Raw genomic sequence first — 15,932 nt, 5'->3', positions numbered from 1 at the left:
CTTTCCCTGTTCTTTTTGTTTTGTTATAGTTGTTGTCTCCTGTTCTGGATCACATGAAGAAAACTCTTCTTCACCAAATCCACCTCAGAAGCTCTCCCTGATGAAAAATAGGATGGTTTCATTGCATCAGCCTTCTAAACCAGGTACCACAAGTCCTCTTCCTTACAACCTCCTTATTTCTACTTCAGAATCTAGGTGCAAGATAGATGCTGGCAGTCACAAGGACCCTTTACCAGAAAGCTGTGCCACTGGATTTCTGCCTGGAAATGGAGCAATGACTCAGAAAGGCCAATGTAACCTTAAGGGAACCCCTTACTTCCTTATTAAAAAAAAAAAAAAAAAAAAGAAGACGACCAAAAAACACAGCAGGAAAAAAAGGAAAGAAAAAAAAATCGTCTCCATTGGCACAGTGAAAACCATCAGACTTAGGTTGGGAGTTCCTGTAATAAAAGCTAATTAGTGGAGCTGTCTTCCAGCAACTATAGAACAAACTACCTTTCTTGATACTGAATGAAGTTTTGAAGTTTTTTTTCCACTGGAACTTTATTTTTCTAGGCATTGTAAAAGCCAAGTGAGCTGGACAAAATGCTTGTGAGATAGGTAGGATGAATTTGGTCTTACTGTGGTGCCAGAATAGATGTAGCAAACACTATATAAATGCCTAAGAGAAATGAGCCAGTTATTGGTGGTGGTGTGGAAACTTGGGAACTGAAGTGACTCCTTTTCATTTAGTGAAATAGTCACAGAATGGTTGAGGTTAGAATGGACCTCTTGAGATCATCTAGTCTAGTCCCCCTGGCGCAGGTAGAGTCAGCTAGAGTAGGTTGCCCATGATCGTGTCCAGATGGCTTTTGAATATCTCCACAAATGGAGACTGCACAACTTCTCTGTGCAACCTGTTCCAGTGTTTAATGACTCTTCTGATAAAAAAGTGTTTTCTTGTGTTCAGATTGAATTTCCTGGTTTTTTAATTTGTGCCCATTGCCTCTTGTCCTGTCAGTGGACACTACAGAGAAATGCCTAGCTTCCTTTTCATTCCCTTCCACCAGGTGTTTGTACACTTTGATAAAATCCCCCTGAGCCTTCTGAACAGTCCCATCTCTGTCAACCTCTCCTCTTATGAAAGATGCTCCAGTCCCTCAATCATCTTTGTGGACCTATCCTGGACTTGTTCCAGTAAATCCATATCTTTGTTGTATGGAGGAGTCCAGAGCTGGACACAGTACTCCAGATGTGGTCTCACCCAGTGCTGAGTAGAGAGGAAGAATCATCTCCCTCCATCTGCTGGCAATGCTCTTCCTAGTGCAGCTCAGAAGGCCATTGGCTTTCTTTGTCACAAGGGTGCATTGCTGGCTCATGGACAGCTTGTTGTCCACCAGGACCCCAAAGTCCTTCTCTTCAGAGCTGCTTTCAAGCCAGTCAGCCCCCAGCATGTACTGGTGCTAGGGGTTATTCCTCTGAGGTGCAGGACTTGGCATTTTCTTCTGTTGAATTTAAAGAGATTCTTATCAGCCCAATCTTCAGCGTGTCCAGGTTGCTCTGAATGGCAGCACAGCCATCTGGTGTGTCAGCTGCTCTGCTGTGTTTTGTAACCTCTGTGGACTTGCTGAGGGTGTGCTCTACGCCCTTGTCCACATCACTAATAAAGTTGCTAAACAATAAAGAAAGACCCATGCATGTTAGAAAAGTCAGATGTATTCCTTAGAGGAGGTGGCAAGATGACCTAGCCTTGCCAGAGAGCAGTTCCTTAAATAACATCTTGCAGATGGTATCTAATTCTTTAAAGTGTGATTCTGCTTTCTGACATGCCCTGGACTGTCCATGAGCTTTCTTGAATCTAAGCTACTTCAGAGCACTTTTGTAATACCTTAAAATATGTCCTTTGATGATTATGGTAATATAGATATATTTCTCTCACTGTTTAACTTTTTTCCTTTTCATTTCTGTCACGTTTTGCCTTTCTGCAGACCTGTACTTGAAGTTCTCCAAGTTCATAGGTGCTAAGCAAAGCTAGATATGAGGCATCTGTAAGGTGGTACACAGTAGTGACCACACAAGTGTAGCCGGTTCTTTTGTTCTGAGACTTCTGCTAAACAACATCTTCTTGTTGATTGATCTTTCCATTGCAATGCAGTGCATGTGATCTGTTGCCAGAAAACTCAGAGTCCTTTTTTTACCAGATGTCAACAACTTCCCTGATCTACGTCAGACTCTTCTTCCAGGCATTGAGATCCTCCCAGGCCTCAGGTTGTGGCAAATAGGCTTTATACAGCCCAAAGAGTATGGGAATTAGGTGCTTTTGAAGGAGAACATTGTGTTCACTTATCTGAGCCGTGAACTGCTTTGTTGTGTGAAGCACATTCGAAGGATTAAGTCTGCATTGGTACAGTCCTTCCTACTGCAAGTGGGGGTATTAGTAAGATTTAATGAAATTATTTTGTCATAAATATTAGTTTCAGTAATCCTCTATTTAAAAAAGAAAAGGAATTTTTTCTTTCCTGAGCTCTCACTTTGCTCTCTTGCACTGTCAGGCTGTTGTGAGAGAAATTGTTTTCTGGGTTTTATGACCAACTAGATTTTTACCTGATGAAAATACTACTATTACTGACAATAAGTCTGTGGGTACCAAGTTAACCCGTCAAACTTTAATAAATTTGAAACAGCACAGCGGGTCTGGATCAGGACTCTGCTTTGTCTCACACAGCCATGGAGCTACAGTGCTACTGAGATCCCTAAAGCTGTTTCACTGGATCATCAAACCATAGCCTGAAGCTGTACATAGACATCGTTCCCAAGATGCAGCAGAGCCAGGATAGTGGCTGATGTCCTCCTTCCTGTGCCCTGCTGGAAGCTGGCAACACACACATCCCACATACACCCCCCCCGCACACACACACACAGTTTGCCAGTTCATCTGCTTGTGGCTTCCATTTAAAAATGATGGGCTGTGGTAGACCTTTGCTAAACTCTGTGGATTTGGTGAGGTGGGCTGAGAAGCCTTTCAAGTGGTGGGCCCAGGTAGTAGGCTGAGAGAGGTAGTAACCTCCAGCGGCGAGCAGGCCAGAGAGGGCTGGGGAGCATACAGAGGAACTCAAGGAGGATGTGTTCAGGTGAGAGTTCACAGCCTCTCCCAGCCACAGTGATGTGCAACTCCAACTTCTGTGTTTCTGTTACCCCTGCACCCTGGATAGTGTTTTACACAAATGTAGTTACAATTAAGTTTAAAAATTAGGAAAACTTCTCTACTTTGGCTGTCGCATTCAAAAGATGCTTCTGTTTCTTCTTTTTCTGAAAGTTTAGTTAAAGTATAGCTGCTCTTCTAGAGGCTCTTATGTTTTTATTTCTGCCCCACCTGTGTTGCCTGTACAACCACCTGTCCTTGTTATATCCCTGACTTTAATTCTGTTCTTTATACCTGTCTTTTCCCCTCCCCAGGAATAGGGCTACCAAAGGGATAACACTGTGTCATTCATGTTTGCAAGGTCTGAATACCCTCTGGATATCAGGATCCCAAATACAAATATTTAGTCTCTTACTGTTTTGCATATGGCCTGGGGCTTCCTCCAGTTATTACTGTAATATTATTATTACTACTGAAACTAAATATCATGCAAGTTAATATCAGCTTACCATATCTATTCAGCCCCACTCTGTGTGGGAAAGCTTTGTGCAGCTAACATCCCTTCAGGGAGTTTGTATTAGATTGATGAGAGAACAGTGAATTGCTTCTTCTCTGGTGTATAATATGCTGATTATGAAAAACTCTGACCGGGATGATCTAGTGTTCTCAGTGCTGCGAATGGACTCTGGAGTTTGTTAGGAGAGTGTTCTTGACCATCCTTCTGGAGGAAAGCAAAACCGTTTTATGAAAAAAAAAAAGAAAAAAAAAAAAAAGGAAAAAAATATGTAAGGCATTGCTCAGCTATTCTGCTTAAGACCCTGTCAAGCTCTTTCTATTGCTGAGAGAGGGTTGACCTTACAGTTTCATTTGTTCATCTCTGCCAAAATGCTGAATCCGTCCAGTTTCAGTATCCTTGCTGCTCCAGGTATTATTCTCATATTCTCATTCAGGATTTTATGTACACGTGGGCTAGACCTTCCACTGATGTAAAATCACTGTTGATACTGGTGAGAGAATGCTGATTTACACCTACCACAAATTTGCAGGGTTGTTTTTCATTCTGGCATGTTCTTTACCCGCCCTGGGAGAGACTCTGTTGTTACTGCACAAGACAAACTTTCTTTTTTGCCTTCAACTCTTCCATTCCTTTGGGAGAGATAGCCCCCATACACTGTACCTCTGCTCATTCATGTGCCCGCATCACCCCTGCCCCTTGAACTGGGGAAGGCCTCAATGGAACCTTTGGTTTCTCATAACAGAAATCTCTTGTATCATCGGCTCAAGCTGTTCATGGGTGACGTCTACAGACAGTTTTGGAAAACCGGACTGGGTGTTATCTTCAGTTGGTGTCCTCGTGTCTCAGGAGAGGCAGCAGCTGCTTCTGGAAAACAGTTCCTCCCGTGGAGATGTTGAAGGTAGGCAGAGTTACAGTTCCCCTCGAATGGCCATCTGCTTTCTCCCAGCACTGGTAGCAGCTGCGGGTGGCAGCAAGAGGAGCCAGCAGGCTGAGGCCTCAGGCACACGTCACTAAAAATATTGCCAAATGCTGGTTCTGGTGCACAACTCATAAGTGTGCTGGTGGTGCCCAAGAGTCACTAAGAGCCATATAATGTATGTGCACTGCCTGAGTTGTGTATGTATGTACCCTGTACAAAGCCAACTCCTTTATAAACTTGTTTGGTATCTCCCTGTTTTAGGATAAGCTACGTTTGCTTACAGAGGCTGGATTTTTCTTAGGAAACTCAATCCTTTAGAAGCCAGGGCTGGCTCCACGTGTCTGCTGTCTGATTTGCAAAGTCTTTGGCTTTTGTTTTGTTGGACATGTCTTCACTCTGCTTTGTTTGGTTTCTTCTCTTCTCATTCCTTCTATTGCTTCTTTACGTATTTCCTTCATTTTTACTTTATTCTCTTCTCTCTACTTTTTGTTATTTTTTGGGTTTTTGTGCATAGACCTCTCCTTTCTTCTCATGATTCCTTTCTTCAAACTTCTTATCTATTTTCCTCTTATTATCTCTCTTCCATCCACACTGTGTGTCTCCTCTTCTTTTTTTTTTTTTTTTTTTTTTTTCCTCACAGGGGACATTTTCCTCCTGAACACCAGTAGGCTCCCAGATAGATGTGAGTTCAGCCTGCATAGCCCCATCCTGCCTGGGAGCTTGGACTCTTGCTTGCTGGAACTGGCCATATGTTCACAGGATGCTATTCCTCTCCTCCAGAGGTTCACAGTTGAAATCAGATACGTGGAGACAAACAGAAATATAATAATTTCTCTGAGAGTTGGCCATGAGGAAGATGCCGGGTAAGACAATCAATTTGCAGTTGTTTAGACTTTGAATTGCAGGGTAGGGTGGAGTCCTTCCAGGCCACTGTTTATCAGTGTCTTCTCCCTTCTTGAGATCATTGCTACTGTTACAGCAGAAAATGAAAGTAGAATTATCAGGGCTGAAGCATGCAGCTTCCTGACAGGATGTCTGTAACAGACCCAGGTTTTGTGTGTCCCCTTTGCAAAGTATACATTTGCTTAGGACTCGCTCTTCTGCCCTCACATTTGAAAGGGTCAAGAGTGGTTGACCCTCACTGATGGTAGGACTATAGCTGTAAAATGCACTCAGACCAAAGACTGCCTTGACAACATGACTGATATCTCTAAGTATTCAAGGGGTCCTATAATTGTTACAAGGGTCACATTTCTCATTTTGAGGTAGGGTTAACTTTACCTCTTTTGTAATTTCCTCCTTCTGTCTGCTAAGTTAAGGAGCATCCTCTTTTGCTTTATTTGTAGAATTCAGGGAGGGGAAAGAGAGAGGCTAGAGGTAAGAAGAGGGAAAGACAAAAAAAGAAAGTGCAGCAACCCTGGATCTTGTCCTGTATTCTCTTCTCTTTGATCTTCCCAGTGTTTTACTTTTTAATTCCTGCATGTAGCAGAATGCAATAAGGAGAAGAAATGGGCAAAGGGAATGAATCACAACAGGAAAAGAAGGAGAGAAGTCCATGTGTCATCTGATTTTGCCATTTTCCATGTGCTTGTTTTTCCTCTGCTGCAATCTGCCTTGTAAGAACCTGGGTCAGACACACACCAGAGCTTTTTATTTCCATCACCTGACTGACTCCCATGGAGAACTTAAGCAATGGATCCCAGTTCTTGTTTTCTTTGAATTCTTTGGCACTCCCCAGGCTGCCATGGAGATCTGCAGCCAAGGCTCCTGGTCAGCCAAAGATAGCAGAGTTTGACTAAAAAAAATTATTTATTTTCTTTCAGATCCCTCTCTCTCTCTCTCTCTCTCTTGCTTTTAGCTATTGCTCACTTCCTTCTTGGCTACTTCTTCCCCTTCTTCTTGCCAATTTCACAAGGAATCTGTTGCATTTTCTGGGATCAGTTTCTAATGTCTTTTTTTACCTATAATTGCCCTTGCTGGTTTGAGTATCTGACAAGCCTCTGCAACTGCAGCCACGGCTTCGTTCCCCTATATAAGGTCATAAAATACCCTTTTGATATACCTAGCTGACCAGACCAGGCTTTGATCACAATCACTGCAGCATCTCTGGAATGGATCATAGATGTTGTTTGACAGCTTATTTGAGCACTGCAAAACAATTCCACATGAAATCAAGATTATCATCTCTGTAAAAGTGATGGCATTTATATTTATTAGAGTGGAGTTAGCTTTACTAGAAGTTGGCATAGACACTGGTATTACTTTTTCTTAGTGAAATGAAGCACTGGTAAGCTCAGAGGGTTTAGTAGTAAGGTTTTAAAGATGGAAGGTGACTGAGTCCTGTTTTAAATCAAGATAGAAAGGAGGGATAGAAAAGAGACAAAACAGAGTTAGGAACCATCTTAGGTCAAATACCCTTCCTTTTCCACCTCATTACAGGGAAGCTCTTTAAAATCTCTGCACAATTCCAGAAAAATCTGAGCATGCAGGTAGGACAAAATTTATTTCTAACACAGTGATTGAGCTGCTTCTTACTAGGTGAGTAGTCTGAAATGAATATTGTCTCCATGATTAAGATTTTAACAACATTGGTGGTTATGAAGATAGACCATCCTGAAGAATTCCTGCTTTCCAGGGGCTTTCCACAGGGAGCGGGAGTTCTACAAGCTTTTCTGTAGAAACAGAAAACACTATTTCTGGTGTAGAAACACCAAACACTGCCTCACAATTTAGAGCAGAACAAGGAGGACAATGAGCAAATGACCTTGGGATAGATGCCTATGTGCAGTACATAGCTTAACCATTGACAGTTACTACCAAGGGATTGTGTTGAGATCAGAGTAGAAACTTAGACATAGAAAAAAGGCTAGGTGGTACTTTTTCAGATAATCAGGCACTCCGGAAAATCCTGCGTTAGGCCCTTTTGTCACCCCTCAATTCCAGGTTCAAGCTATACTTCATCATAAACTCCAGCTGCACCAGACCACTTCAGTGAACTGTCCTCTTTCTGGACCTAGAAATCTTCTCCTCATGGTGTTTCCTCCTTCAGGATCCATCAGCTACGCAGTTCCCAAAAGCTTAGATATATGTCATGCATGAGCGAAAGTTGCTGTCCTGCCCATCTCACTGACTACTAGGATTTATCATGAAATTGGTAGTATTGAAGCTGCCGCTCATTTTTTCACACATGTACCTTAGTGAAAGAACAAAGAAACAGATGGACCTTCAGACACCGTGTCCTCTGAACAAGTAGGGCAAAGTCGTGGTATTTGTTGTTACGTACGACACCTATATGGCGTGGGTATTCTGAGTTACTACCATTAGAGGGAGAACTACTGAGGGAATGAGGTATTTGAAATTCTATATATTTACTATATATATATATAAAAACATATTTCTCATTATCTCAGTAGAACTCAAACATCAAGAGCCTGTAGCTTTGCTTTCAAGTCCAAGCCTTCTTCATCTGGCACTTGGTTCAGAAAGTTGTCTTTGCTTTCTCAAGGTTACAGTTACGGTGCTTTTTCAGGTCACATTTAATTTCTTTTTTACTATTTTACTTATCCAACCTTTTCCCTCTTTACCACACAGACCCAGAAACAGTCACAGCTGAAAATTCTTCCAAGTCGTGTGTGCTTTTGTTTTGAATGGTTTCACATGCTTGTGTTTGTCATTGACCACAATTATTTCAGTGTTGTCAGCCAAAGTTGTTTCAGTAAGGAGCTAGTTTCTTTCGACTCTAAGTGCTCACGCTTCAGTGACAATAAAAAGCATCACTTGGGGCAGGGATAATCTTTTCCCTTTCTGTGATCAATAAGTGAAGTTGATTTTGTTCTGTCTTCTTTCTGAAATGAAATATAAGGTACTGGCCATTATAGTCTTGGTAGGTCAAAAAGCAAAAAGTTCACGGCCATGTGCATACGTGGATTTTCAGTTAGCCAGCCTCACAAAACAATTATTGCTTAGTTTTTTGTGTCTTCTCCCTTTTTGAGCGAGGTTGTGGTGCTAAAATGCCCTGCCAGCTTCTAAGACACTTGTAGAAACTTACTATCTTTGACACGTCTGTTCTACTAATGTGGTTGTTTTTATCCACAAAAGTTGCTTAACTTCTACTATCATACATGGAAACATTGCCATATAGCTAACGTGAACATCTAGAAATGCATATGATCATTTGCATTTCATAAATTAGATGTCCAACTACATAAGGCTTTGAAAGGGAGTAGTCTGGTAAGCGTCCTGAGAAAATGCCTAGTATGTACTGACAACAATGAGCACAGCCATTTGGAATAAAAAATGCAGCTAGAAAAGGAGAATCTGTCCAGCTGTTATATAAGACTATGATTTTTGAACACTAATCTGGGAGTATGATTTACTGCCGCTCATGCTTCTGTTCAAATTGCACCCAAAAATACACTGGGTCACATAAGAAACATCTATGTGGTTGGTGAAGGCAAGAGAGGTAGGCATGTGTTCTGCTCTCTCACCTATCTTCTTTTAAGTCTAATGACTGGAACTGGATGTTCATGAAGACTTGCAGGCAACAACTTCCTGTATGTGGAAAAGTAATGTAAAGCTTCTAATTTGTATGTTCACTGATTGAGCCTAGAAGCATTTAGCAAACATACCTTTGTGTAATAATCCATGCAGTGAGGCCCCCTAATTCACAAAAGGTTTCAGTTTTCCTGTTCAGCTTTATTGAATTTTTTACTCTTAATGAAGAAATTGTTGTTCTTAATATTTAAAAGTCTTTCTTAAAATTAATGATCGGTTACCTTTGTTGGATATGGAAAGGCATGGTATAGAAAGGATTGGTAGGGAGATGGAGGAAAACTTTTGCTCAGCAGAGGAGATTGAGAGGCTAATGAAAATCAAAAGTTGAAAATACAAAGCAAAAGTTTAAATTATAAGTTTGCAGGGTGAATCTTGAATTCTCTTGCCTTAAGCATCAACTCCAAACTTTCTATCCCATGCAAATTTCTCAAAATTATGTCAGACTCTGATAGCCCATCCATACATACAGATAAATTTTTAACATCTCTATTTAGAAGAAGAGTAATATTACCTCGTTACTTGAGATCTACTTTGACATAAAATCAATAGCAAAGGTATTGCCAAGCTTGGCTTATCTGGAAGCCTGCTGCAATGATACATCTTCTGCAACATTGACAATGGGCTTCGTTCCTGATTCCATTAAGAAAATTAAATTGGCTCTGACTAGCCCCTGTTTGGATAGTGGGACCAAGGAAAGAAGGTGTAACTATTCACAGCATTAGAAATCTTGCTGCGGTTGGATCTTGAGGGTGAGGCTTTCTCTGAAGGGGAATACCTTGATGATGATGAGACTCCATACACAGAAATATTCTGGGTGATGCAAAGCTACTTGTGATTTTTGCAGTCTCTGGATGTTTGCCAACTTTTGCTGTGGTGTTATAAATGGAGTCAAATTTCAGTACTAGAGGTATTTCAATGCAGGACTAGAATGTTTCATGGGACCTTAGGGCTCTGACTCAGAAGAGCTGCCCATTCACACAAGTACTGGTTTAAGATAGCGGCTTTGCGCTTCTACCAGATGCCACAATTCTCCCAGCAGAGAAGGCAGAATGGACAGTGTGTCTTTCTCAGTTGTGACGTTTCAGAGATTGGTTTATTGACTTAGATCACCAGTGATTTTCATTTATTTTGATAAGCTAGGCTATAAAAGGCAAGTTTCAAAGTGTCTGGCTCATAAACCATGTACGATTAAGGTGCAGCAGCTGAACTAGTCATTGTTTTCAGCTGTGGGGCAGTGATCTCTTTAGTTGCTGCTACTAAATATAACACTGGTTGTAAATCAGAGGCTGTGGGCTACAGGTTCCTGCACTCAGGGATGTGATAACACTGGCAATACCATGATGTCTCAGCTGCAGGGTGGGTTGTAACTTGGTGGAGGTACTAGAACTATGTCTCAGTGCTTGGAAGGTCTAGTATGCTTAGTAGGTAAATTCAAAAGATTTAAAGACTGTCCTTACCTTCAGTGGCTCATTGAACAAATTTGATAAAGGCCCATTGACTTTTGAGGCCAACAGGATGCAATGGAGTGATGAACAAAGCTGTGTCATGTAGCAGAAGTGATTCAATTCTGGGTCAGTGCTGAATGGTCTCGGATGTTGTGCCACAGTGTGGCGGGGGGGACATATTTATAACTGTATTTATAAGATATATTTATAAGTACTGGACATTCCTGAAGCTGCACTGTAATACAAAATGAAAGTAAAGCCGTCATTCTCCTGTGTTGGGTAGTAGAGATGGTGTAGTTGTGATTCAGGGCTGGACATTTCTGAAGCTGAGTTAAATTATATCATATTCAAAAGCTCAATATGATGGGACAGGAAAGAGGAGAAATAGGGAGTTTAGGATATCTGTGGGTATTTATGTGTGCGTACAATGGTGAAAACGGAAGGTGGAGCAATGCCATAGAAGAGTTAGTAAGAAACTCTCACCAGAAAAGGCTATATAGTTGGTTTGTGGAGGGAAGAATGAGTTGGGTAACTACTCAACGGTGATCAAAAGCAGAAGAGGTGATAAAAAAATTGAAGTTGCTTGGGGTTATTTGCAAGTTGCAGATTAGGTGGTCTGTGATTTTTATATTGTGTCCAGTAGAGATGTGTTTGTTGTCCAGGTGCTGCCTTCTAATGTGTTTCTGGTGCAGGATGAGGGCTAGATGATCACTTCATGGCAGCTGAAGGCATTTCCCAAATGAAAAAGTAATACTAGGAGCAGAGCCTGAGCAACACATCTTAACACTGTGGCTTGGCCTCCTTATCACCCCAGGGGCACTGACTTACAGTCACTCATCCAGGGTACCCCCGGCAACATCAGCAGAATGTAGGGTATGGGTAAATGTATCTCTCTCTGGTACTCTTTTCAGAAAAGAGCTTAGAGCAAGGATTCCTTTGTCACTATCCTTGCTACAACTCCTTCACAAAATAATAACATATAGTTTTAACTGTATTTTATTGTCTTGTTAACATGAGGTAGAAGGACAATTTTTTAAAATAAAATAAAAATATTTTTAAGATTCCTGATGGATTTTTTTAATGACATCTGGATACCCTGACTTCAATCAGACTGATTTGAGTGAGGTCCTTTGAAAATTCCCATATGGTCTCTCTCTCTCTCGTTTTCGATCCCTAACAACCATCTTTAAAATTAGAGTGCATGGGACCATCTGTCTTTCTCTGAACTGCCACAGGTGCTGCACAATTGAGAAACCTTTGCTGGCTAGGGGCTATGGCATTTGTTCTGTGGTGAACTGTAAATTGCCAGAGCAATCTGCATCGTCTGGAACACCTCTTCCTCTTGCTTTGTGGGTGCACTGTAGCTTGTTAAGCTGGGAGATGAGATAGAGAATGCACAGAAGTTTCTCATACTTGACACAACCAAGAAACATTCAGGGCCAGACATTTACTTCCAGAATGTATAATGTCAGTATTAATTGAGGAGATCCAGAAACTTGTGCAGCTGCTTGGTTGATCTGTACTTGCAAGAGCAAACAGAACACAACAATATATGTGGAAGGCACATATGGGGAGGTGTCCAAAATTGGTGATAATTTAAGCCCCATTTTAACTTAAGAATCACTGGGAGTGGTTGGATTTTTTCATCATTAGCAATAGGATCTGCAACAAAGATAACTGAACATGAGCTTGTTAGGCTGAACATCACGTGTTTTATATTAACACCTGTTTGTTATGTTAGAGTCTACATTCAATGATTTATTCCCCATGTGGATACTATTACTTCTATTTGGTACAGTGCAGAATTTTTATGCTAGAGACTCCATGGATTCCAGTGTGCTGTGTGTATGCCTGATAGCTCTTTGTTGTCTTCTAGGATGAAATGGAAATACCTGATGGCCCAGATTGGCCGAATAGAAAGACCTTTTAAAATCACCTTGCTGTATTCAAACTGTGGAACACAAGAGATTGGAGTACTGGCAGTGGGCTCGTTGCAACTCAGGAACTGCTTTCATGGTATGTTGCAGTAGAGTCAGGTTTGGAATAATAAAATGCAGTCAGAAAAGAGAGCAGCATCCAAAATTGATGAGTGTGATCAGGGAGTCAATCAGATGGGATTTAAATGAAAGCTGAGTCTCCTCTCAGGTTTCTGGCAGTGCTTACCTGTCAAGGGTCACATTTGCATGTGTTTTATGTGTGTGCACACGTGTGTACGTGCTCTGAAGGCAGGATTGAAGCTCAGAATTCTAGAACTGATTTAAGTGATCCTCTCTGCTTTTCAGCTTTGTTTTGCTTGTTCTTTGTATGAGGAAACAGGGCTTATGCTGCTTCCAGCAACAGGGATGAAAAAAAGTCTTCACCTAGATTATTTTAGCATTTGATATTTTTCTTTCTTAAATCATCAAGTACAAAAGACTACCCTGTGTCACCAAAGCCTTTTCCATACTGGGGCTCTATCTTTCAAATCTATACGGAAAAGAAACATTGATCTGTACTCCATGGGGTCTGTTTGCCACTGCCAGGCTGAGAACTTGTGCCTAAAATGAAAATAATTGGAATGTAATTATTTTCTCCAAAGTACTGAGTGCTCTGCTCAGGAATCTTCAGTTTTACCTGACTTTCAGTCCTGTTGTGAATGTCGTGCAAACAATCCTCAGTAGCTGTGCAGAACCTTGCTAATGTCATTTAGGCTTCTTGGAAGTACAAGAGTCTGTCGACACAGGCAGCCTGCAGGTTGGAGACATCATCATCTTCACTTCCTGGTTTTCATGCATTAACGTAATGCTATTGCCTCTGTTTTGCAGACACTGTAGAAAGAGCTTGGAATGTAATGTAAAAAGCTTCAAACGTAAAAAGAGAATACTGGTTTCAGAGAGTTGTTTCATAATATATCATGAGACTGGTTTTGATCATATTAGAGATTTAATTTTACTGCAGTCATTAATCTTTTAATTTAACAAATGTTATATTTTTAATGTAATGTTTTTGGGACAGTCATGGAGTTTTGAGGGGACGCATACTGCCTGAAGGACTATGCTAAACATTCAGTTCCTAAATAAGCTGATGCATGTACCCAGCACAACAGACCACCATGAAGAAATATTATTTCAGACTGTGTTCCTGGATTGCTGCAGAGGTGACCTTTTCTCTTTCTCCTGGAATTGGTTCCCTAATTTTTGCATTTTTTCCAAAGCAGTAACAATCCCAGTGGAACTTCTGTGCAGAGCTCTGCCAAAGGGGAGCAGGTCCAGAAGAGACCTATGCAAACCTGCAGGTCCACAACAGATCCATGCACACACACATGCACAGGACAGGCTGGGTGCATTAAAAGTCATGCTTTTGGGAAATATCAGACTTAAAAATTGTGTTCAGCCCAGTTGCTGGGTACGTGTGTGGTCAGTCAAATGTTCCTGGGGTATAGACTAGCTAGGGTGCATGAGTAAAGCTGCTGCACAGCGAGCCGCCTTGCTGGGGAAGCAGCTATCTTGTTGGACTGGATGCCACAGAGCTGGCACAGAAATGTGTCAGCAGCATGAGTGTTAGTTAAGCCTGAGTCTCAATAGAGCATAGCAATGTGTCTGGCAGGACTGGAGCTAAGTGGTTATCTCTGTCTCCAGCGGCAGAGTGTCATGCAGCATGCCAAAGCTGCCAGGCAGGGACAGAGTCACATGTGCAGAACTGAGGAGCACACCATGGTAGGAAACTGCAAGGTCCTTCATTTCTTTTAGAAAAAAAAAGGAGAGAGAAAGAAAAGTAATTATCTAAAGTTAGCACAAACACAGCAGAAGACAGTGCACGAGAGAGAAAGGAGGAATAAATTTGGTCTTCTTGAGAGCTGAGGTGATGTGCAGGAATCTCATTATGGATAGAAACCTACATGGTAAAAAGCAGAGGTGAGTATCATTTATCACCCAAAGAACACTTTCTGAGGCCCTACACGTGAAGGCCAATACATGCGAAGGGTCATACATAGACATTCTGCCAACTCATCTCTGAGCTTCTTTCTCTCTTTAGATAAAGAAAACCAAGATCTTTCTATATATGACAAAGGCTCCACCTTCCCCTGCCTTCATGGAGGCTGTGTCAGCCACCTACAACTCTGTGAATTCATCAGTGATTGCCCTGCCAAAGAACAGGAAGAAGTGAGGTGTGGTGAGTATGTGGCATGGCACTTCGTGGGAACCTTCATCCCATTAGAAGAAATAATTTAGAATGAAAAATAGATTAAATTAAATCCATCTCTAGATTAATTCAGTATTTTGCCTCCTGAATTAATTTAGCTTATTTACATTAATTGGATACCAAGATTCTCTTTGAAAATTCACCCTATATAGGATAAAATGGATTTGTTTTTTTTAAATATTGCAGCAAAGAGCTCAATGACCTGCCTTTCATAGTTGCTGCTACTTCAGAGAAAGGCAAAACCTTATTTCCATGTCTGCAGCTGGGTGAGAAATTCCTTCTGGACCCAAGGTCTGAACCTCCGTTCATTTGGAAGGTGCTGATCATCTTTCTAGTGCCAGCCACCAAAACGGTCATAAATCTGTCCCTCCAAGATCTCAGTTCAGAGTTGTTCTTGCACATCATGACAGAAATCCCCTGACTCAGTATATGTGGTGCTAAGAAGCATCATTTAGCTTTGCTGCAAGTACAGTGACAGAGATCTAAAATAATCTGTTCATTGCCCTTCCTTTAAGTGGGCACAAACAACTTTGTGATGCCTGCAATTTCATATGCAGTGAGGCCTTTAAAAACATATGGCAGTGATTTACCATTCTTTAGATTGTGGGAGCTGCAGTTTTGCACAGTATCTAGAGCAGGACAGAACTGCAAAGCCTCAAATATCTCCAGAAGCAAAGTCTTGGCTCTCTGATGGTGACTCTGGAAATAAACAAATGAGACCTATTAACATTTTGACATTGAAAACTGTGTAGCATAGGTTGTGTAGCTTAGACAACCACAATGAGTTTTGACATTTGCCACTGTTTGTGTTCTTCCATAGTCAAGTTTCTCCTATTTTCCTGCTTTTTCTTACTCTCCATTGTAGACAGTCTCCCAGAGGGCTCACATTGCTCTTTTGAAGAAGGTCCGTGTGGCTGGACACTGAATGAAACTGCAGCATCTCCTTGGTCTATTCGGGGCTTTACTGAAATGATTCAAGATGACTCATTTGTAGGGTCTACCTTGCAAGCCACTGGTGGTAGGTTCCTCATAGTTCTTTCTCACTCTCCCTCTGTGTGTATGTATATATACAATAGCCTTGAACTTAGGTTTTTTAAATTGGTTTAAAATTTTGGGGATCATTGCAAAATGAACTTTAGCATCAGAATTATCTATAATGACTTTAAATGTAGCTAAAATTAACTTTTGAACATG

General features: G+C 41.3%; 1 protein-coding gene across 1 annotated transcript in view; it reads left to right on the top strand.

Moving 5' to 3' along the window:
• Positions 1-29: 29 nt before the first annotated feature.
• LOC104162458 (leukocyte tyrosine kinase receptor-like) overlaps positions 30-15,932 on the top strand; it is a gene marked incomplete at its 5' end in the record, with an annotated part of 54,612 nt that continues 38,709 nt past the window's right edge. The window contains 6 exons of the mRNA XM_009701186.1: positions 30-143; positions 4,381-4,536; positions 5,198-5,420; positions 12,433-12,572; positions 14,571-14,708; positions 15,604-15,756. Coding sequence (XP_009699488.1) covers positions 30-143; positions 4,381-4,536; positions 5,198-5,420; positions 12,433-12,572; positions 14,571-14,708; positions 15,604-15,756 — 924 coding nt within the window. The remainder of the gene's footprint in view (positions 144-4,380; positions 4,537-5,197; positions 5,421-12,432; positions 12,573-14,570; positions 14,709-15,603; positions 15,757-15,932) is intronic.

This window comes from Cariama cristata, unplaced genomic scaffold (genome assembly GCF_000690535.1).
Source record: "Cariama cristata isolate BGI_N322 unplaced genomic scaffold, ASM69053v1 scaffold10215, whole genome shotgun sequence".
Taxonomy (NCBI): Eukaryota; Metazoa; Chordata; class Aves; order Cariamiformes; family Cariamidae; genus Cariama; species Cariama cristata.
This window is presented reverse-complemented; position numbering and strand designations above follow the sequence as displayed.